Raw genomic sequence first — 24,436 nt, 5'->3', positions numbered from 1 at the left:
TGCTTTTGTACCTAGAGGAGGTCTGCCTAGTGCCAAATCTTGCTGTTTAGCCCTAGGAACCTGGGAGAGTTTAACAGAAACTCATGTATGTCACCTCTTAAATATGGGGGGTTGCTCTAAGGTACCCTGGGCCCATCATGTGAACCAACTCCCCTGACAGCAACTCCCTTGGGCTCCCTGGAGGAGGGTGCCCCGAATTACTCCTTTAAACTATGCAGCTCAAGGCACCATTCTTGAAATAGCGCCATTTGCCAAAAGTGTGGACTGCTGCCTGGTTCTAATCAATTCACAAATGCATAGTTGATTAACGTCGGATGGCAGAAGTCATCACTGTATCCTCTCTTGTCCCCTAAAGTATTTTGTTGGAAGGAAGGAAAGGACTTCCATCTCCTTACTGTGAGCACCACTTCATGAGGTAAACAACCAGGGCAGGCTACTACTGCATGGATGCCAGCAAGGCTGGTACCTGTTATATTTACCTCTGCCCTCAGACATGAGACATTTGAGAGGTGCAGTTTCCAGCATTAATGCAAGTTTTCATGGGTGTTTCTACTTGCAAAATGGAAGCAGATGTCTGCTGACCTGGATCAGTGTTTACTGAATTTACACACTTTGTTTGGACCAGAGAAATATAAAATTGATATTCATTGACAGGATGTGTCAAGTCCAAATAAAGTTAAGACTTTTTTTTAAGTATTTGTACTTTTAACTGAATTGTTTACCAGGATGATAGATCATAAGATCTTTTGAACCAGAATTTTTGGGTTGCCACCCCAGAAATCTGCATTTCAAACAAGTACGCTGTAATTCTTATCAAACCTGAAGGCAGCTGGCAGGTGCTCTTAGAAATTCTGTCTAGAATTCTGGAACATTTCACTGGGTCAGTAAGAGCAAGGCATCTGTACAGGCATCATTTGTTGTCGATTGTGAAACACAGAAGGCAAAAGAAGAAAGCTTTTGACTCTGAGCCTCGCAATGGCAGAGTTACAGAAACCAAGTCCAGGTAGTCACTTGGACAGGGTAGATGATGACTACCGGGTGTGGAGGACGGGCACTGAGAAGAGTGCTGCTGTCCGGTTGGGAGGAGACTGTCTTCAGCTCTTTGCTGTTGTGAAGACTCTGGCTGGCTGCTCCTGGGTTCTTAGAACTCTCTCATGAAGTTCCTGTCATCTTTCCCCAGAAATTACTATTTCCTGGGCATCTTGTTCTTGCAGAGGGATGCGAACTGCTCATTCCGGCAGTTCTTGTTCTGCCATTGTTGTAGAGACAGTGTCCTTCAGGAAGTTTGTTACATACACACATACACACATACATACATACATGTCAAGGTTGGACCTGAGTTGTGTGACTCAGGAATTTAATTCCTTGAGTTGGTTTGCCTTATTGAAGACACTAAATATGAAACTGTGTTAGAAATGTGAGGACAGTGGCAGAGGGCGGAGGATGCTTTCCTGTTCCTGAAGCCCTGGACTCCACGCCCTGCTTTGTGGAAGATGCTGTGATACAGTGCAGGTTTATGAATGTGGTGGTGGGGGTCACAGTCCTCAGGGAGGATTGTAGACTGTTGAGTAAGTTGCATGTAAAGTGTGCTATGTGCAGCTCAAGTCTGCAAATGAAAACAGAGCCTTACACTCTTAGTTGCTCGGCACCCTGGTCAGTAATGTCATTGTCCCAACTATTTAGGAGACTGAAGCAATATGGTCTTGTGAGCCTAAGTGCTCAGGCAGCCTGTGTAGCATAATGAGACTTTGTACCCAAACACAAAAGCAATACCAGGTGCAGTATTTTACACCCATAATTCCAGCACCTGGAAATCTGAGGCTGGAGATTGCTATGGGTTTGAGCCAGCCTGGATTACATAGTGATTCAAGCCAATCTGGGCTATATAGAGTGAGATCCTATTTCCAAAAACTCAAGCAAAACAGAAACAAAATTATTAGTAGCAATAATAAATAAGTCAGGATTTTACCTTTCATTTGGGCTTGACCAACACTATGCTTTTAGGAGAGTCTTGAGGGAAAGGAAGTTATCTGTTCGTTTGCCCAGGAAATGCTTGAGCACTTCTTGGAAATGGTTGAGGAAGTATGCTCTGATGGTATTCTGTGCTGAAGGACAGTCTGCAGATGGCAAGTAGGGTCCCACAGGGTGACCATGTGAGGAAATCTAGAGAGCAGAGGACAGATCAAGTGCTGCTCTATAGGTGAGCTTCTAGAGGACTGGGGTTCCCAGCACTCATCAGGTGTTTCACAACCACCTCTAACTCTAGAGCCAGGGGATCCGACGCTTTCTTCTGGCCTCCATGGGTATCCACACACTTGTGGTGTACACACAGTAAATACACATACACACAATAGTAAAATGTCTTAAATGGCAAAAGATAAGACACTTATGAATTGGCAGTAACACTAATATCAGGAAATATGTAAAAGGAGGGTTCTTTTCCCCGAGGGGGTGAAAATGTAGCTTACAACCTTTAAACTATCAAATATTTGTTTTTAAAGATAAATCAAAAGAGTAGAATACAGGTGGGACCACTACTGGCAGATCTTCGCCCTTGTTTTTGCCCATACTCTGACAAGAGCTGCTTGGTTATGTGCATGAAGCCAAGTGTGGACTACTGTCAGCGGGGCCTGTGCTGCAGAGATGTCCTAAAGAACTGCATTACCCATGAGGCCACGGGGTGCAGATCATTCTAGCTGACTTCTGGGTAGATAGGCAGGCCGTGCTGCCAGGTTTGTTGACTGCATGAACTGAGCAGTCCCCATGCTTCACTCCTTCCTTGGCTTTTATTTGTTTAAGGCTTGCCTAGCGTTTTGGTTTCTCCAGTTGACTGAATGGTAAGGTGGCGCTGCCCCACTTCCCCTTGGAGTCTTCTGTGATGTGGGTGGCCACTTCCCACCCAGCTTAGCCACCAGAAGAGGTGGGCTGCATGGGCATGCTGATGAGAAGTTTTAATTGGTGATTTCTGCACAGACTTGTTCTTTTCTCATGCATTGTTTGTGGAGGAGAACAGGCCTGTCTATGCCTAGGGCAGCAACTGAACCAGCCAGTTGCCTAGGCCCAGGACAGGTAGTTGAAAAAAAAAAAAACCTAAAAGAAATATTCTACTTTCTAACTAAGTTATTCCCCCACCATCAGAATAGCAACAGAGCATACTTCGTGCTCTCTTTTTTGTTTAATTTGCAATTTTTTTAGGTTGATACTGTTTTTCTTCCTTTCCTGGCCTCTGTTGAACCTTTGTAGTTAGTTTTGGACTAAGAATTACAGTTGGGTCTGTATTGGAGGTGTTTATTTTTTATTGCTTTCAGAGGTTTATTTGGGCTTGTAAGATTTAAATCAAAGGAGACAAATAACTTGGATGTTTTAAATTATTCATTATGCATTTTTCTAATTATCACCTTTAGTAGACAGAATTATGTAGAGTTAAAAGTTTAGAAAATACAAAGAATCCTGCACAATTCCCAATCTGGATGGTAACCAGCCAAAGCTTATGAATGCATAACACCTTATTTCTCTGCATTTACCATATACTGTATTTTATAATAATGAGGGACAGCTTGTCTTTTTTCTTTTCTTTATACTTTTCCTATCCTTTTCTTGATATTATTGTTTAGGCATATTTGTGCATGTAAGTATAATGTATGAATACTTTATTTTTAATAAATAATGTGCACTTGATAAGTATTGCTCACTTTTTACTGATGTTTTTAAGTGTGCATATGAAATTTCTTATTCAGAGAAGATGAACATTTCAGTTTTGTGACTTTGTACAGACTTGTTTTGTTTTCATGAACATGGTTGTATGTCTTCCATGGAGAGAAGAGTCCAGTGTAATAGGATGTGCAATATGTATTGTTGATTTTGAGTTACAATATCCTAGTAATATGGTAGTATTTCTTGCATAAGCTCTCCTCTACCCATTCTAATAGCACCCAATTCCCAGAGGATCACATCTAACCTGTGAAAAATGAGCTCAAGAAGATGAGTGCCAATGTCCAAAGGCCTGCAGGGCTGCTTTTTGCCCTTGCAGGATCTGGGTTGGCATTTTTAGCTATGGTTATGTAGTTTTCTTCTTGCCAAACGCCAGCACACTCAAATGTGGATGGGGGTGTGTGTTGCTGAGTTGTTTATGAATTATATAAACTAAGATGTCTGGAATAAATGGCAACTGTCACACTGTTCAAAAATTAACCTTTGGAGTAATATAAAACTAAAACAATAATTTGGTTTTTAATGAATTACTAAAGGGTTTTGTTCACCTTCTTGATATAGTATTTGAGGAAGTAGATACCTTAAATTTATTATTCATCCATCCGTCTGTCTGTCCGTCCACCCACCATCCATCTTTTGGTGGCTAACAAAGAGAATTCATGTTTCCTACTCTGGGGTTCAAGGACATTGTGGACAGGGTTGAGAGAATGGCTTGCTGTGTGCACCTGATAAGCTTTCTTCCAGTGGTTGGGCTAATGTGCCAGAATTTGCATTTATATTTTGATTCTTTTAACACATTTCTGAGGTCTTTCCATTGAAGCAATTCAGAATTTTATGTTTTGGGAAAGTAACTTTAATCTTTATTTTTACAACAAGAGAATCTATGTTCTAGCTGTCTGCTAACTGTTTCATATTAATCTAATCACAATAGAGAGCTCACAGATACTGGTGTCTTGGAAACGTGAGCCATGTCCTACCACCACACTGCTTATTTTCTGAAGGAAGACCTTGTGTGGAATAGGATTGTGTATGTCTAGAATACACTGCTACCTTCACCAGGCGCTTGTGATCTAAGTATCCCAGTACTGTGCTGCCTACCAGCTCTCTGCTAGCCTACAAAGCTTGCCCTGCCTTTCCCTCTGCAACTGTCTCCACAGAGTCAGGTGGAAGTGACTGCTTGCTTGCTGTGGTTTGCATGTATATTGCGCTGCATCTGCAGGTGACTGTCCTGTCACAGTATGTGACACAGTCTGGAATAATAGGTCCGGGTCTGAGTCCAGTGCCTTTTTCTTGGGGGCTGAGGGAAGATTTCCTTCTCTGAGCCTGAATTTGATCATCAAAGATTTATCCCATGGGAGTATAGATGAGATTCAGTGAGACATCTGGTTCTAAAAATAAGTTTAAGGTGTTACCAGGTTTGTCAAATGAGTTACAGAATGCTGAACTACATCTATTCTTCAAAGCAAAGTGTTTATTCTTATTCTGGCCATATACCTTGTTTTCTTACATTGTAAAGTAATAGATAGCCTCTTGATGTGGATTTGGTGTTACTGTATTTTCAACTTGATGGTATGTGTATGACCAGACAGGCACATGTAGGTTCTCTGGGATGTTAGGTAGTATCGAACTCTACCTCAACTGCAGAGCCGTCAGAGAAGTGAGTCCCCTTCAGCTTTCCTTCCTACTGTTGCCACTCAGTTTTGGGGTAACCTCAGGCACCCCAGGAACACTGCATACACACTTGTGGGTTCATTGAGCATTCCAGGTAATTCTGCCTAAGAGCAGATTCAGAACTTGCTGTTTTTATGTCACATAAGAAATAAGGTCTGTTCATTGACTGTATACTGAGTGATTGATTTATCATTCCCTGTGCCTCTCTATGCCACCTGTGTCACATCTCCGCATTCTCAGCGGCTCATTTACTGATGCCTAGCTGGACAATATGCACTCAACAAGTAACTGGCGAGGACCTGTGACAGAACCCTCCTCTGTTTCTCCATGGTTTTCAGTGATGTGCCCTTCACTTCCTAGAGGTGGTTGTGTTCATTTCGCCTTTTGGTCATCACTGTGTGTTTAGTCGTGACTGAGTTTTTATACACAGTGGTGATATTGTACAGAACAATGGTTTTTCTGACCCTGGGAACCTAGATATAATGGAAGTCCTTTCCTTTTTTTTTTTTTTTTTTTTTTTTTTTTTTTTTTTTGTTGACTGCAGTCTGGCTAGAAGAACCTGCCATGTAGTGAGTGGGATCAAGGAAACTCTGGGGTGTCACCATGTGAAACAACACTCTTGATGTAAGATGGATGGGACAGTCCTTAGAACACTTTCCTTATCTCTTTTGGAAAAAACTAAAATGATATTGATTAGTGGGTAGAAGAATTAATGAATTTAATCTCTCCATTTGCCATATGGATCAGTTGGAAAGGCAAGCAAGTATCCTGAAGTGGCATGTTCTGTAGTCATTAAAGAGGTAATCAGGCATAGAGGGCTGCCAATGAAGGATGGATGTTGGACCATGCATCCAGAGCAGCCCAAGTGAACAAAGGATTCATGAAGTAATGCTTATTTACCCAGACCACTCATCTCATCTGCTGCATTTCAGATTTTAAAGATACTGTCTAAACTCAGTAAAGTGTTTTCGGAGGCTGCAGACAGCTCATGAGTCACCTGTAGTTTATCAAGTGCTGCTTGAAATAGGTCCTTCTGGTGTCCCATCTCTTTTCCATACCCTGTTTTTCTGCTTTGCCAAGCTGTTTTCCAAATGGGAATCTGTCCTTGTTCTCTGAACTTGAGTTCAACTATCTCCTCTGCCTACACCCCGCTTTCCTTCCCTGCCTCACAAAGGTGGGATAAGAGTGTTCTTTTTTTTTTTTTTTATGTATACAATATTCTGTCTATGTGTATGCCTGCAGGCCAGAAGAGGGCACCAGACCCCATTACAGATGGTTGTGAGCCACCATGTGGTTGCTGGGAATTGAACTCAGGACCTTTGGAAGAGCAGGCAATGCTCTTAACCTCTGAGCCATCTCTCCAGCCCCCGATAAGTGTGTTCTTACCTTACACTTAGAAATTATTCCAGAGACCATTGAACTTCATCCTGCCTAAGAGGTGTTGCTGGAAGTGTGGGATGCTTGATTTCCTCTCCTGATGACTGTCAAGGTGCCTTGGGGCCACAACCTGCCTGTGTCTCAGCACTCTTCTTGTGAGCACACCTTTGAACTTCTTGCTCATGGCTTAGTGCCTGATATCCTCTTTTCCCCTTGAAGCAGGAGGAAATAATCTCGAAATAGAACTATGGGGAAAATACAAGGCCTGAAAAGTTATTGCTATCGCTATTGAGTCAACAGACTTAGTTCAGACCCTTCTTTTCATTGTGAGGTGGTTTAGTCCATAGTATTCACTGACTCTGTTCTTTTATGTTTAGCCACATCGGCGGGAACAAGATTACCTGGGAGAAGACAGGAAGCCATGCAGAGCCACTGACACGAGGAGACCCAGGAGACCAAGTGAAGGTATAGAGCCCACACCTTCTGTTGCTTAGTTTCTGATTGCGCATGTGCACTGGTGCCCAAGTTAAAGGAAAATCCTTTCTGAAATGTGTGGTGAGCCACATGTTTTCCAGAGGGCTCAGGAAGGGAAGGAATTGTTTAAACTGCCCCAGTCTGCTTGCTTGGGAAGCATGGCACCTAGACACCCCTTCCTCTCCAGGATATGGTACCTGAGCCTTCCTGTGTCTCCTTTTAAGGGACTGTGTGAAGACTGAGAAAGCACCTGGAGTGTGTTTGTTAAAAGTAGAGAAGTAGCTGGGTGTGGTGGAGCTGTCTTTAATCCCAGCCCTGGGGAGGCAGAGGTAGGTGGATCTGTGAGTTCCAGGCCAGCCAGGGTTAGACAGTGAGACATTGTCTCAAAAAAGTAGGAGTAAACTGAATTCTATTTTTCCCATACCTACTTTTGTTTGCTAGTAGTGACCTCTGGGAATACTTTTTGATTTGCAAGATTATGTCTGCCACCTGTGGTTCCTGAGGAAGAGCAAAACTCCTGCTTCAAAAGGGTTAGGCAAGATTATCTGGGTACCAGAAATTCCTTTAAAACTCTGAGTCAACTAATAATGGTGAATTAGTTAGAAATAAGGAGCAGAAATACTTCACGAGGAGGTATTGTTCATGAAAGAGTCTAGCAAAATACTCTGTATCATGTATTCCTACGGAAGAGGGAAAGCATAGAAAGCCCTTATGGATTTTTACAGGTTTTTCTGAGACCAAATCTGGCACTTACGTATTAAAGGGTAAAATTAGCACTCAATTACATATCCTTGTAATTAAGACATTTATTACAAAACAGAAAAACATACATGTTTTAAGGTGACACCAAATCAAGCAATAAGCAGTTCTTATTTCCAGCATTCTGTTCAAGGAAAAAAAAGTTTATTGTACAAATAATAATTATTCTTGGGCAGTTTTTCAGACAATTCAGAGTATGCCAGGGTACCTGCCTCTGTCTCTCTTCTCCCTGGCACCCTGCCTGGCACTGGTACCATCCTAAGTTAACCTATCGTGGTTCGGCTTTACGGCCCGTGCCCGCAGTGTGTAAGCGTTGTTAACAGAATGAGCACTTTCCACCTAGGACTACATTATCATTTGTGACCTTTATAGGTCTGAGTCATTGGTTTTTTTTTTTTTTTATGGGATTACATTGGTTTAGAGAGAGGATTTGTGGTGTCCTGCATTGTTGCTGTTAATATTCTATTTTACTTTTGCCTCCATATAATTACATAAGGGCTTTTTTCATGACTAGAGAAAATTTTAGATGGAAATTTTGCCTTGTCAGACCTGGTATGAATTCAGTTTTTTGAGTTACTGATTATAGAACAGTGGTCAAATGCATAGTCTCTCTGAGTGCTGGTTGCCTAGTGAGTAAAATATTAGCAAGATCTTAAGGACAACAGAAGCACAGAGAGCCAGAAACACATAGTGATGATCAGAGAGCTGGAAACTCTGTGCAGGGAGCCAGGGTCGGGAGAGCTGTGGCTGTTTGCTGAGATGAGTATTCCAGTCCCCACACTACAGGAGGCAATGTGTGCTGGCCTCCTTGGCACAGTGTGTGTTGGTGGCATTTTTCTGCATAAGGCAGTCTGAAGAGAGAAAGGTGAGTGTGTTTCCTGGCCAACCTGCCTTTCAGTTGGCACTGGATCTGACCACTCCAGGCAGGGGTCATCTCTGTGCTCTCTGTGGATTTTAGGTGGACAAGGGCCTTGTATATTTGAGGTAATGAGAATGGGACATGAACTCTTTCCTCTACTTCTGCCCTTTGCTCTGTAGGCAGAAGGTTCATCCACTGCCTCTTCGGGAAGCCAGCTAGCTGAAGTCAAAGGGAGCCATATGGGCACTGTCCAGCCAATCCCGTGCCTCCTGTCGATGCCCACCCGGAACCACATGGACATTACCACACCTCCTTTGCCCCCCGTCGCACCTGAGGTGCTGAGAGTGGCTGAGCACAGGCACAAGAAGGGACTGATGTACCCCTACATCTTCCACGTCCTGACGAAGGTATTATCCAGGGGCCTTGGAGTAGCTTCAAGTATTGCATAACTTTTTTAACTTTTGTAAACCTTTTTTATTGTTTTTCTAAAGTAGTTTCTGTTTCTAAATTTTCTAAAAGATGAAAATTTGTACCTCTAAATGCAATTTAAAAGCAAGTTACTTTCCTCTTCAATTTAATACAAGTTTTTTTTGAAACTAGTGAAATAATGAAACATTATGTTGTTTTGTGGCTCATAATTTTTTTTCTTAGTAAAAGTAAAGAATTTTTTACACCATATTTATGTTGTAATATCACGTTAATCATAATGTCATAAGTGATATCTGACTTCTTTATTATTTGTCCTTGGGCAATAACAGCTCTCCTTTTGAATGGCTTATTGTAATTAATGCATTTGACTTTGTTCTTCTCCTTCACTGACTGCAGTTTTAATGATAGCACCCAAATGCAATACAGGATTTTGTTAAAATGTACATATTTAGAAATCATTTTTATAGAGTGTCATAATTTACCTTATTAGTACCTTACCAAATGTGTAGCAAAATATATGCATATAGTTTGCATTGTTTTTTAATCTTATGTCTCAGTGTATCTCTGTGTACCTAAATTTTCTCAGTGATTTGTGGTCTTTGTGTTGGCAAAAGTCACTTCAGTGACAAATTTGTCATGAAGAATTGGTTTATTACTATCACATTATCAACATATTTTCTTCATTACATGGGCCCTGCCCCCTCACCCCCACCCCCTACCTCTATTTTCTGTAGTCCGTTTGTGGCTTGTTTTAAAATGGAGTCCGTAAATGCAAAAGACTCCTTCTTATTTCACAGTTCGCATGAGGTGGACTGTTGACCACCTAACTCATCCAAACACAGAGAACATTTAGCTAATGCTATTAACTCTTAATTCATTTACTTTTTAGTTGTCACTGCCTCCAAGTCTCGTCTTACTGTTTAATATGCGTGCATGAATAGCAGTGGTCAGATTGTGCTCGTAAGACAAACATTTTAGAGAACCACCCAAAATTATGAAAATGCAAGTTTTGTTATGGTATAGTTAAGTGTCCAAAATTTTAAAAGACGTCTTTCAAAGGAACATGTATAGAGATGACGCTCTTTCCTTGTGAGACTGTTTGAGATGTAAGAGGCACCGGGCCACTGTCTGCATCTGTGCTGCCAGCCTTGATGCTTGGGCAGTTGGGTAGGTCCATGGAAGAGTGCAGATGGTACTTATAGCTTTTTTCTGTTCTTACAAACTTCTGGGGAAGATTGACAGAGTGTCCAGGGTTGGGAACAGTAAACTCAACTGTCTTTGCTTAATTTAAAAATGCTACTTTGGATATTTCAGTATAGGGGACAGTTTAGACTACAATGCATACTATTTCTTGTGAGCTGAATAGCCATGGTATACAATTGTCAAGACTGAGACATTTGCAGTCATGCTTCGTATTAATGTTGATAATCGCTACAAGAGGAACCTTCCTTAAATGAATATAGTAGAGTACGTTTAACCCCTGGGTAGCAAAGAGGAAGTGCTGAGGATAAGGGCAAAAGTGATTTTGAAATTAAATTTGTGTGAAAGAGCAGATATACAAGATCGTTATTAAGAGAACTTACAGGTCATGTTTAATAGGCATTGAAGGTCATGTGTGTGTTTTGTTACAAATAAACATAAATAAAATCCCTTGAATATTTTAATGTATTGGGATGCCATGCAATAGAAGTTTGGTAACAGCCTTAGCTGCTGCACACGACAGTTGTTTGTCTCTTGGTGGCATGTTCTTGAGTCAGATGCAGGTCTTGCCATGTTGGGACCTGAGCTGGGGATGGAATGCTTTCATTTTCTGTCTTATCAGCTGTCTGTGGCCTCGACCATGGTGAAGCAATTGGTAAGCACCTACTGCACTGGGAAGGAGCCGAGGACATGTTTAAAAAAGAGTTCTCTTAGGGAGATCATTTTTAACATGTGGTAACATTTTATGGAAAAGCTTGGTAAAATATGACTTTCATTTCAGAATACTGCATTCCTTGGATTGTGTTCAGGTCATTGAAAATTACAAATTTTATTACATCTGACCATCTTGATCCATGAATAAAAGTTGTAGATTCTTCATGCTTTCTTCTGTATTGTTGTCTGGCGTTGTCTGTGTAGAATGTTTAAAAGACTTTGGCTCATCTATGTGGTTTTGGTTTGTTCTTGGTTTTTGGGTTAAAGATAAAGTAATATAGGATTAATTTAGATTCTCTGGACATATATTTGGACCACAGACTGCCAGTGAATTCTCCTAAACATCTCACTGTAGGCAAGTTGTAAAGCCATTGACTTGGAATAGAATAGCTATGTCATTAATGGAGATGATGCAGTATATTGCTGTGAGTTTCTTGTAAATTCAACATGAAAAATGTGCAATATTATTCTGCTTTCTTCCATGCAAAGGGTGAAATCAAAATTGCTGTTTCTATTGAAGATGAAGCCAACAAAGACCTGCCTCCGGCCGCCCTGCTCTATAGGCCAGTTCGTCAGTATGTTTACGGAGTCCTGTTTAGTTTGGCAGAAAGCAGAAAGAAAACTGAGAGACTTGCTTTTAGAAAGAACAGACTTCCACCAGAATGTATGTACTGTAACAATCCATTGTTTGTTTCCCTCGGTACCTCGTAATCTCTTGTGCATTTTCTAAAGCCTTAGAAGAATTATGGCTGAGTTGCCTGAGACCCTCCTTGTGAAGGAAGTGGGCTGTTCTTGGGGCGGTAGGCCAGGGTAGAACCCTCAGAACAGTAGGAGAAGCCATACTTGGTACTGCTTTAGTGATGTTTATTTGGTAAAAGAATAAAACAGCAGGTTTCCATGTTAAACTTGAAATTTCTCTGAAAACATCTTGAATGGCCATCAATCTCTATAATTAGCATGTTTTATACCCAAGATGCATATGTGTCTGGTCTATGCTCTTGAGGCACAGATCCGTGCTCTCCCGCCCCTCAGAATTCTGGAAAGCAGGTCTCATAAGGCTCTACCACTGTAGTGGACTTCTCAGGACTACCATGGTTTACCTGGGTACGACTGCTTGAGCTCATCAACTTAAACGAGGAGAGGGGCACTGGAAAGGACTGTTAGGAATGCTGGTCAAAGTCCAAGTCCAAAGCTTTGTCCTTTGTGAGGCCTGGCTCATGTTTTGGGGAAAGCCACCTTTTCTTTCCAACATTTTTATCTGCTAATTTAAGAATGCAGAACCCACTGTATGGGCCGGGTAGAGGTAGCACACTCCTTTAATCCCAGCACTTGGGGGACAGAGACAAGCGGATCTCTAAGTTCAAGGACATCCTGGTCTACAAAGTGGGTTCCAGGATAGCCAGGGCTACACAGAGAAACCCTGTTACAAAAAACAGTAAAACAAGATTCACTATGTGCTAGGAAGTACAGAATGATCTTTAAAACATGGAGTCTAAAATCAGAATGTTGTGAATTCATAAATTCCTGGACTATTCCCTCAAGCAAGGATCTTTGGTTGTAACTCTGACTGTGGTGAACAAATGTTGGCCTCACTAGATGGTGACGTATAGCTGTCACTTCCTGACTAACTAGTTCTGAGCATGGGAACTTTAAGCTCAGTCTACAGAATCTGGCCTAAATTCACAGGCTGCCCTCCTGCCTCAGCCTCTTGAGCTCTGGGATGATAGGTTATGCACCAAAACACCTGATTTAAATTCAGTAGATTCTTAATTTTTTCTTTTGTTGTTCTTGTGCCAAAGTTATGATCAGTAATATTTTTTAAGTGCTTTCTTAAACCTTTTTTGTAGCTGGCGGATGTGATGCCAGCCCTTCTACTCTCTACCCTTATGTGCCAAAAGGCTAAGGTCTGTGTGCAGCCCTTCGTCATCAGCTCCAAAGGACTGGATCGCTTTCTCAGTAGATGTTCTTTTGTTTATTTGCTTATGTTTTTAAAAACAGGGCTACTCTTTGAAGAGTTTCCAGTAATCATTATGCCATCCCAGAAAACTGGTGTAACTGACTTCTTCCCCGTACTGTCATGTGTGCTGCCATGCCAGAGGCACTCAGAGAGAAATGTTGACCTCTTATGCCCTGCTGCACGTCTGCAGGCAGCAAGGACAAGTTTTTGCAGAGCTGATGTGCAAAGTACATGAGAATGGGGGTGTTAGTGCCACACAAGCCTTTTCCTTAGAGATGTCTATCTATCTGCCTCTAACCTTGCTCCAAGCAGTCTTGGAAACCCCATGGCATGAGCCATCAAGGAAAAAAAGATTGGGTAAGGAAATATGAAGTGACTCATGCAGGTACCTCAGATGTGCAGGCTGCTGGCCTATTTGAGAGAGAAAGGAACATGGGAGAATGTACACGGATGGAGGTGGCAAACTATTCCTAATATCTTCTTTTCAGACACAACTAAGATGGCAGAAAAGCCCTGACTTAGGATATGACTGAGGCTGCCTTTTCCCTTCTTCCTACTTCTTCCTTTACGAAGATGGAAAATTAAATACTTTGACTTTTTTCCCCACTAGGAAGGATCTCTAGAGAGTAGAGACGGAAGTGTAAATGTGGAGCCAGTGTTCCTGGAACGGATAGGAGGAGCTGGGAATGGCAAGGTGTCTGGGCTTGGTTTGGGAAAATGAACCAAGAACCAGTTTGCCAAAGAGTAGGCCCAGCCAGGTAGGCCTTGGAGCGAAGGGCCTCTCTCACACAGCAGTGAGACAGCCTCTTGTCAGCTGTGCCCCTGTCCTTAGGTGGCAGGTGTTTGAGATCAGTTGCATCAGCGTGTTTCATTGCTGCTGAGTGTGTGACTTCTGTAGGAGTGTCTGACAGGTGAATGATTGCCATGTGGTAGTGGTGCATGTGTCTTTAATTCCAGCAAAGGCAGAGGTACACAGGGCTACACAGAGAAACCTCGTCTTAAAAAAAAAAAAAGAAAGAGAATGAATGAATGAATGATACCAATGCATGGTTAAGATTTATTGAGGTGAATATACGAGTCTTTTCGTCTATTAGGCAATTAAAATCCCTGGGTAAGAGAGCATGTAATTACTGAGGTTCTTTGAAGGCTCAGTAGTGGGGCACCCCCTCCTCATGTTTGTGCTCTTTGTTTTTAACCTTTGTGTAGGAGTAAGAGGGTCGGTCCTTCAAGGTTTGGGGTCAGTGCTGCTGCTGTGTAGAAAGTTATGATGTGGGATAGCTGTGTGTATACTACCAAGTTAGATGAGGCCTATGTATGGTAAAGAAAGGGTCTCTGCAGATAATTAGCTAATGAAACCTCTAGAATTTCAGATGTTTGGAGAAATGTATTATTTCTGTGCAAACATAAATAGACTTTCTGAGTGGAAATGATAGTTACTTTGATCTTTAGGGTTTAATATTGAAGGATTTTTTTAGTATTATAAATATGAGGTGAGATTTTTTATGAGCCATCAGTTTGGAATCTAGACTTCTATGGGGAACTCATAAAATGGAAAAGATTTCATATTTTCATCTGTCAGTTAATTCACAGGAGAAGAGAGGGGAAGAGGGTAGGTGGACAAGTCTTATTTTTAAAGATTTATTTATTTTTATGTTCATTGGTGCTTTGCCTACGATATATGGCTGTGTGAGGAGGCCAGCTCTCCTGGAATTGGAGTTATAGACAGCCATAAGCTGCCATGTGGTTGCTGGGAATTGAACCAGGATTCTTTCTGGAAGAGCAGCCAGTGCTCCTAACTGCTGAGCCATCTCTCCAGCCTCTCCCCAAAAGCTCTAATTCCATTTTTTTAACAACAAGTCTTTAAAAAAATATTTTTATAGGCCCAGTGTGGTGACACCTATCTATAATCCTAGCACTTGGGCAGAAGTAGGAAGAGTCCTCAAGTATGCAGCCAACCTGGCCTATCTAAGTTTCAGACCAACTAGTAGTATATAGTGAAGCCCTTTCTCTAAAACCCAAAGTAAAAGAAAACACTGTCTATGGCAGCAATTCCTTCCCACCAAAGAGTAGTCTAATTGGATTCCCAGGCCTCAACAGAGACATTTTTGTCCTTATCACCTGAACACTTTGAGTCTGAATCTTCTTGTTCAAACTGTATGAGAACTTAGTGTGTGCCTGGCTGGCACAGTCTCCCACTGTGCTTGGAAGTGTCTCTTTTACAGCCTGTCTGTTAAGTTTCACTCAACTGAGTACCGACTCTGCCCTGAGCATCAGCTGGGACTTCATTATCTGTAATAGCTAATTGCTGGCTGTATATTTTAGTGTCTGGTGACTGCTGCCACTTCCCAGGGCTCTGAAGGAGCCAGGACAGTAAGGCATTGTGCTGTCAGGAAGCACCTAGCAAGGCTACTCAGGAGTGCTTATTTGCTTATGTAGTGAAACCATGACTGCATTTCAGTGTTGTTGGCATGCCACTCTAATTTGTGGCCACTCATGAATGACCTGTGGGGTACATGATATTACTGATAAGTGGAAGGAGAGCCATATCACAGAAAGTGTCCCATAAGAGCAAGTCCTTGTAGCATGGTTCTTTCCATGGTACGACCCTTGTGGGTGGACTCCAGCTGGTGCAGTGTACCCTCAGGAATGTACAGGGATAAATTCCTGTCAGTGGTCACCATGGCAATAAAAATTTGCAAATGGCCTTAGTAGCAGAGAGAACTATCCAAAGTATATAAATAAATCCTATGCCTTATTTAAAACGTTCTCATTAGATTTAGAACTATACCCATATACCTATTTGTAAATATAGTCCCGTGATTAAGGCATGCAGACATGTTCATAATTTATTCTTAGTCTTTGAGTGTTTTGCTTAAGGTTCACTTACCTAAAATTAACTTAAACTAGGATAATCAGTCACTTTATACATCTCAGCCTTGACTTGAGTGTGACTGAGTGGAAGAACACTTGCCTAGCATGTGTGAGGCCCTGAGTTTAATCCTAGCACTGCAAAAAATGAAGATGAAAGAAGAAAAAATCACACCAGCCTTTTAAAACTCATTGCTTTGTCCTGTTAGTTTCTTCCTGTTTGTTTCCATTTATGCCTCAACTCTGTAATGTAGCTTTTAAGAAATTGACCAGAAAGCAAGCCAGTGAGATATTCACAGGTAAGGAAGCTTGAAGTCTGATTCCTGGAGTCCACACAGTGGAAGGAGAGAATTGATGCCTGAGAGTTGTTCTCTGACCATTACGTGTTTGGATGGATGGAATGGACAGATAGAGGGGGACGGACGGGGACACACACACATAATTGTCTCCTGAAGGTTTGCTCTCTGACCATTACTTGTTTGGATGGGGACACACACAACACACTTTTTAAAATTTAAAAACAAAAAGATAAATTCTCCAGAGAGGTCTGGGGTTGTAACCCAAAAGTGGTGCATTCATCGAGTGTGGGGTGACTTAGTTCATTCTTTAACAAACTTAAGAACCTTTGCTGATTGCAAGTTTTTCAATGAGCTTCTGTTCCCTGTTGGTGGAAGAAGTTAAAGAAAGTGTTCCTTTATGTAGACAGTAACCCGTGTGTGTGTGTGTGTGTGTGTGTGTGTGTGTGTGTGTGTGTGTGTGTATCCCCCGCACTGAGGATAGACACAGTGCCCCTGCTGTGATGGAGGCTGGAGCCTGTTTCTGTTGCCTAGGTAGTAGCAGGAACTGAGTCATAAAGTGGGGCTTCCTTAGTAAATTCCTGGCCAGCCTGGGCTATATAATGAGACCTTGACTCAAATAAGACAGAGCAGAAACCACATTCCATTTTATACAATTGACCATTGATTTCTTCTTCATGTTTCCTGAAATATGAAATCTTCCCTAATATCTCCAAATGACATAAAGGAACTAGGCTTATTAAAGGATAAATGTGGAGGCAGGGACAGTGTAGTTTAGCAGTAGTGATAGAACACTTGCCCAATGTGCCCAAACCCAGGTTTCAGCCCCAGAACTACCAAGCAGAAAGGAAAAAAAGAAAGATTCTGGAGGAGAATGTGGGGACATTAAGTGCATACCTGTAATCCTACTATCCAGGAGGTTAAATGCTGGGGCCGGAAAACATGAAAATATTTTGATACATTTCAGAATTAGAGATAGTTTTTGTGGCCATCTAGTTTTATTTGTTTTGTTTTTACTGAGAAAGAATCCTGCTGTGTAGCCCAAGCTGGCCTTGGACTTAATCATTTTCCTGCCTCAGCCCCAAGTATGAGATTATAGGCCTGCGTGCCCCATCACCCAGTCATTCCCGTGGCTTCTGTGAAGGCTGTTTACAGATCCCTCTGAGTCTCTTTATTCCGTACTGCTTTCTAGTGCTAGCCCAGACATTTTCCCACAGATTTAGATTAACCAGCACATGACCAGCACCACCACCAGTCTGTGGTATGACTCTTTTGAATTGATTCTTATTTCCTAGTCCTTGACTTTTTGAGTTTCTAAAATGGCAGGTGCTGCATACCCAAGGAGAAGAAATGGGCAGCACTCGTCTACTTGTCTTTGCTAGTGTGCCTGCCGGTGTGCTGCAGCCCACTGAGCCTCTTCTCTCTGTGGGCAGTGCCAGCTCCAGAAATCAGTTTGAAGAAAAGTCTCTTAGTTTCTACCCCCGTGAGGATTGTGGCAGTGCTCAGAGGAAGGAGCTAGAGTGCCCTGCTCCTCTCTGCCTTCCACTCACTGGTCCTGGGAGTGGGCAGCATCCATGAGGAGGAAAGAACAGATGTCCAGTTTTTCTTTTTGTCCTGAGCTGAAGTTGTTACATCAAGTCCCCTGGGCAGCTTCTCCCCAGGGCACATGCACATATGCACAGGTCACAAGTTTAGGAAACTGCTCCTTTTGTTGCTTCTTTCTCTCCCTTGTAAAGGTGGTGTGGCATGCTGCCCCTGCCCCTGAAATGGTACTTCTGTGACATTACCAGCCAGTAGAAACTCCTGTGTGAAATGAACCGTGCTTACTGTTCTTGGCTTGGTGGTAGATGCCCAAAGTCTTTAGGTGTTGCATAGTAGGCATGATATAAGGACATGATTAATGTCTGATGGCAAACACTGGATTTTTATTGACAGCTTGAGTAGGGTAGTGTTTTATGGCCCCAAATTGTATTTGAGGGTATGCTTTCTGTAAGGTAAGTGTATTATAATTGAGCTTCTAATCCCATAAGCACTTGGTGTCCTAGAACTGGTTTGTGCTAAGGTAAAGCATGGGTTTAGAGTAGGAAAGATGACGTTAATGTCTGTTGAGATGACAGATGATAGTTCTTCAGCTGCGTGGTCTCTTCGGTACTGTTCCTCTGTCATGAAAGAGCAGCATGAGCATGACTTCCTGCAGTGGTCCTATCTCTGATCCACACTCCAGGCCAGACAGTGCCACCCTGGCAACCCTGCTCCTGTCACTCTCTTTAATCTGTTATTTTAAATGAATTTATGAAGAGAGGTAGATGTAGGAGTAGTAGTGGGTAAATTTCCTAAAAATACGTTGTATGTAATTCTCAAAAGAATAATAAAAGGTTATGTTAAAATTTACAAATTTAATTCTAATCAATTAATGTAAGTATAATCATAAATTGAACAAATATTATAAGCTATGATATACAGTTTTCCCTTCATGATGAGAATCCTAGGTGTATTTTATGTTAAAAATTGTTGCATAGCAGGGTTTCAGCCCTTTTTCTTAGCCCTGGAACCAGGCCAGGACTGAAAAGCAAAGGCATACGCAACTGCACTTGTTGCCACAACTGTCTTTTGTCCCACCTCTGCCTCCCATATTAAGTACCTACTAGATGTGTTTAGTGATTGGCCAGCAATTGCACAGCTATTGAGTTGTGATGTACTCAAAAGGTCTCCAGATACTAAATCGTTTAAAAACAGCTGAGCATCTGGGGAAAATAAAAGAAATGCTGAGCACCGCGGCCTTTTGTATGTTTATTACACCTGTTAAATTTGAACTGTGCTTATCATGAGCATTACAGGTGGACGACCAAATACTTACTGCTATGGGGGTGCATAAGCCTCACCCATCCCTTCTGCAGCTGTACCCATGGGATCCCCAAAGTATAGGGTCCATAATAAAGCATTAGATGAGGCAAATTCAGGACACTCCTTGCCTTCCAAGCACTAGGGCAGAAAGCCGTTGGTTCTGAGGTTGGAGGAACTGTTTCTTTGGGCACCAAGCAGGCAGTGCCTAGAATGCATAGACAACCCCGTCGAATAAATTGCTTGTTACTAAGACATGTACCTACTGAGATCTGGTCCCCAAAACAAATAAAACACAGCGTGTGCTAAAAAACAATTAAAGATGGTCTAAAAACAGCTGAGGGAAAGGGAGAGAATATGGCAAAGATAGGTGAATTCGAATGCCTCTCTTGTGAAAACCCCCATAGATTAAACACAGGAGATCTGTCTTTTATGATGCACTGGAATGCATACTGCGAGCAGGGTGTGTTTGTGGATTTTGTGTGGTGTGTGTATGGATGGGGGGCTGAGTGGGGGGAGAGAGTGCACATGAATGAACAAATGAACATGGTCACAGGAATTAGGCCAGAAGCTCAGTTTGAAAGGCCCTTGCCTGTCTTTTCCTCTCAGTACTGGGTATCCTTTGTGGTAGACACAGGGGGGGAGGAGACAGGGAGAGGAGTGGGCTTCCAGGATGGCTGTTTGTGGGGGTGGAGGTACATGTTCTGGTACTGGCACAGCTGGGGAAGCTTCTGGAAGCCAAGCTGTGCTGGAGCTCAGTGGGAACCAGGTGGGATATGGTGCTGCCTTAGATTGTGCGTCCACGGACAGGTCCTACTTGCTGATGGCAGTTTTACTGGTTCTCTTGACTCCTGAAATACTCAATAAAAACAAAAAGTATATGTTGATATATACACGAGTGTCCGTTCTGAGTTGTTAAACTGTCATTTTAAGTTGTCTCAGCTGTCCTCACACTATTCAATATTAGATATTCTTAAATGTGTTAATACTTATATTTCCATCTAAGAATCCAAGAAATGTGAATGAAGGAATTTGCCTCATGACAGCAGTACTTGTTGTAAAAGGGAAATTTTCAATGACTGTCTGCACTTGTATTCCTGCTTGACCCGCTGGCCTGCATACCGCGGGGTGGGGGGGTGGGGATGCCTGGAACTCTCACTAAAAGTGTGCCTCTGACATTCCCTGTATGTGACACTGTTATGTGTTGTCATTGAAATGTGTTCAAGCATATTTTTTTTTCTGTTACTGATATATTGTGTCTCCCAGTACCTAATCCTTGGCAGTTTTCATTATATTTGAAGAGATTATTATATCACCCAACCATATTTAGAGTGGAACTGGAGTTCAGCCAGTTACTTGAGTGATTCTCCCACCATTTTGGAGTCTTGTGAATCTCCACAGCTTAGGTATTTCATTAGGGAAAATGAATCTTGGTAAAGGTCATTTGGATAGGCTATTCTTAGCCCCATCCTGGTTTTCATGCCAGATGGAGTCTTGCATATAGGCCTGCTCTGTTTCTGTTTTTCGCTGCTTATTGCTTGTGAAACACACACCCAGATCTCATCATCAGATTGTTATCTCAGTGGAGCTGAGGATTTACAGCTTCCGACTGCAGGTTGGATTGTCTTTCTTTTGCCACTCTTGTAGCTTTCCCTTGATGTCTTTGAAGACTGTGGACTATGCCATTTTGCTGTGTGTGTAAGAATGGACTCCAGCAGGGATGAAACCCTGGATGTGAGGTCATAATCTGTTACGTGTATGTAGAACAATTTGCCTCTTTCAAAATGAAAGTTTGGAGAATTTTGTACAGTCCTAAGCCCTGCTGAAGATAATTGCTATATATTCTGCTACCGTCTGGGATTTGGAAGTTGGAATGTTACTTCTACATGGTCATACTGGCTACCTTGTAGTGCTTACTACCTGTTCAAATAGGAAATCCTTAAGTAAAGCTGTTACAAAATGTAAATGGCTTCTCTAGTCTGACTTGTGGAAGTATTTCTAGAGAAAAAGAGAGTGTATAATTTGGGTTAAAATGTTGACATAACAGAGAATCCCATATTTCTGTATATTATACCCATTGATAGCATTAAAATTCTTAATAGATTTAAAGTAGCAACAAGTCTAACATCTGTGATGTATACATTCAGCAAGTGGAGAAATCAAGTCTTGATCTGTCTGGGAAGTTTATGTGTGGCCTGACTGAAGATCTTAAGTGAGCTGTTAATCACATAATAGAGGGTCAGACAGATACAGGCCCTATGCTTAGAAACTTGCTAAGGAAAGAATGCCTCATTCTCTGTGAGGGAGGCCCGGTGCTAGAGCAGGTTGTTTTTGTGCAGGCTGGAGGGCCAGTGAGCAAGCTGCAATGAGCCTCTTTGTGTTTTTCCTCTACAGTCTCACCAGTGATCATTAAGGAATGGGCAGCTTACAAGGGGAAGTCTCCTCAGACCCCGGAACTAGTGGAAGCTCTGGCCTTCCGGGAGTGGACCTGCCCCAACCTGAAGAGGCTTTGGCTGGGCAAGGCGGTGGAAGACAAGAACCGCCGGATGAGGGCCTTCCTGGCCTGCATGAGGTCTGATACCCCAGCCATGCTCAACCCCGCCAATGTGCCCACTCACCTCATGGTGCTCTGCTGCGTCTTACGGTGCGTGACCACTCATGGGATTAGGAGTGATGGAGGACAGGGCAGTCACCATGTTCAAAGTCTTCTAGAATAACAAGCTTACTGTGTAGGAATTGTGCTTTCTGTTGAGATTTGTCTTAGATCTGTGTATGTATAATATAGGGATGTAGGTCACATAAATGCAGCAACTAATTATACTACAGAGTGCATCTAATAGAATAGATATATTTGAAAAAAACACATAGCTTGTAAATATGTGATTATGTGAATGTGTGTGTACATACACAACCTCTCTGTTGCGTACACATACACAGGAAGTAAAATCTGTACACTTGGTGATCATGAGCAAAAGTAAATTTGGCTGTTGTTTTGGTCATTTCTTTGTTGCTATGATAAACACCAATACTTAGAGCAGCATTTTGGGGTAGGAAGGTTTTCTGGTTTGTAGATTATAGTCCATCAAAGGCAACTACAGCAAGAACTTGAGGCAGGAACTAAAGCAGAGATTATTGGAGGGGCTCGGCTTACTGGCTTGCTCAGCTACATTTCTTAAACAGCCTATGCTCACTTCTTCAGAAATGGTACAACCCATAGTGTCCTAGGACTTAAATTAATTAGCAGTCAACCCCCTCACTCCCAACACACACACATCTTCACAGGCCAGTCTGATGGGTACTGTTCCTCAGTTGAGATTCTCTCTCCCAGGTATGTCTAGGTTTGTGTCAAGTACAGTCAGTGTATAGTCTTTGTTTCAAGTGTGAAATGATGTATAACACTTGACTTGTCCACTGTCAACACTTGTATTAGGTGGCACACTGGACCACATATGATATATAATTTGTGATCGCTTCTGGAAAGCACACAGACACATTTATTGGTTATGGATGAGGGGTGACATTCACATTTTTGTCTGCTTTATGAACAACTTCATTCTTTCTGGACTGATGATAGTCTTATATCTTGTCTGTTTATTCTCTTGGCCCCTCAAAGAAGAACGAGAGACTTATTCTTTGCCAGTACCTAGGACATGGTGAGGTTGAGGAACACAAGTATCTCTCTGGCCTCTGCCTCTCCATGTAGATCTTCATTTATCCCTGACACCTTCATCTACTTAGGCAGAGAACCACAGAGGGTGTGGCATTCTCCCATTCTCCAGAGACAGCTTTTGCCAGTGTACTCAGTTTCTGTCTTTGGGGAAGGTCACGTTGGGCATTGCCATGTTATGAATGTCATAAAAGGACAGGTAGGTAGAATGAATAGGGAGCATTATTGGTCCAGTCTCTGGAATCCAGGGCCACAGAGATGAGAAGGAGTGTGAGCAGAAGTTGATGTTCTGAGGTGTGAGGAGAAGACCAGAAGGTTTATTGTCATGTCATACAGACTCTCTTCTTTGAAAGTGAAGAGACAAGACCTCAAGCAATTGAGTATGACTTGGGCTTAAGTCAGTATGAAATATCAGGAAGGAGGCTGCATGGGTTGGTGCCCACCTCTGTCCCAGCACTAGGAGAGCCTAGAGGAGGAGGGTGAACAGTTCAAGACCAAGGTGGTCTATAAAGTAAGATCTTTTTTGAAAAATCCAAACAATCAACCACATATACAGGAATATTTTTCAAGGAGAAAGGGGCCAAGGTCCCATCTCAAGGCTCCAGCTGTCTGTGTTTAGAGATACTTTGGGCTGTGCCAGGAATGTTCTCAGGATGGTGTCAAAACTACCTTTTCTCCAATTTCCATGTTAGTAAAGGGCAGACAAGCCTCTGAGGGCACTAGAACAGTTTAGACTGCCTCTTAGCCTCTGTGGTAGAACAGAGGGGGATGTAAACAGCTCTTCCAAGTCTGTTGCTGCAAATGCACCAAGTATATTTTTGTTTGTTATTTGCTTTTTGAGACAGAATCTTAGTATATAACTCTGTCTCGCCTGTAACTTGCTATGTAGTCCTGGAACTCATGGACATAGAGATCTCAAGCCTCTACCTTTTGAGTGCTGGGAATAAAAGCATAGGCTTCCATGTCCAGCTTTAGAGTAGTACTTTTTGTTTGTTTTTGTTTTTTGAGACAGGGTTTGTCTGTGTAGCCTTGGCTGTTCTGGAACTCACTCTGTAGACCAGACTGGCCTCAACCTCACAGAGATTTGCCTACCTCTGCCTCCCAAGTGCTGGGATTAAAGCTCTGCATCACTACTGCCTGGCTCAAGTATTGCTTTCATTCTCTGCTCAGTTAATTGCATGGAAAAGAACACTTAACCAGAAAAAAAATCTTCAAAAAATTTCTTAGGTGAATTGGTAATGCAAATAGTATCTGGAAGCATTCTAAATGTGCAGATAAGACTTACTGAATAAATGAGATAGTGAGTTGCTGTTTCCGTTATCTGTGAGCTCTGATCCTTGTCTTCACGAACATGTTTTCTTCATCTGTCTCTATCTGAGAAAAGGTAACTAAATAGAAGGGTAAGGTCAGGAAATGCAGATGTTGACCAGCAGGGTTATGAATTCCTGCAGCTGTACTGAGTTCTGAGTCTCCTTCCAGAAAAACAGAAACAAATTTAGAATTATGGCTATGATCTTTTTCTGATCCACAATTAAAGGGAACCTATAGACAGACAGCATAGAACCTGAAAAGTTAGTGCTCATGGGTCATAGTTTCCATGTAAGAGATGAAAG

General features: G+C 42.1%; 1 protein-coding gene across 1 annotated transcript in view; it reads left to right on the top strand.

Annotated features, from left to right (window-relative positions):
- Nucleotides 1-24,436, top strand: part of Fam120a (family with sequence similarity 120 member A) — an 84,757-nt gene that overhangs the window by 41,593 nt on the left and 18,728 nt on the right. Inside the window, exons 8-11 of the mRNA XM_075969680.1 lie at nt 7,137-7,224; nt 9,031-9,258; nt 11,684-11,858; nt 21,551-21,800. Of these exons, the coding sequence (XP_075825795.1) occupies nt 7,137-7,224; nt 9,031-9,258; nt 11,684-11,858; nt 21,551-21,800 (741 nt within the window). The remainder of the gene's footprint in view (nt 1-7,136; nt 7,225-9,030; nt 9,259-11,683; nt 11,859-21,550; nt 21,801-24,436) is intronic.

The sequence above is a fragment of the Microtus pennsylvanicus genome, chromosome 4 (genome assembly GCF_037038515.1).
Source record: "Microtus pennsylvanicus isolate mMicPen1 chromosome 4, mMicPen1.hap1, whole genome shotgun sequence".
In the NCBI taxonomy this organism is placed as follows: domain Eukaryota; kingdom Metazoa; phylum Chordata; class Mammalia; order Rodentia; family Cricetidae; genus Microtus; species Microtus pennsylvanicus.
This window is presented reverse-complemented; position numbering and strand designations above follow the sequence as displayed.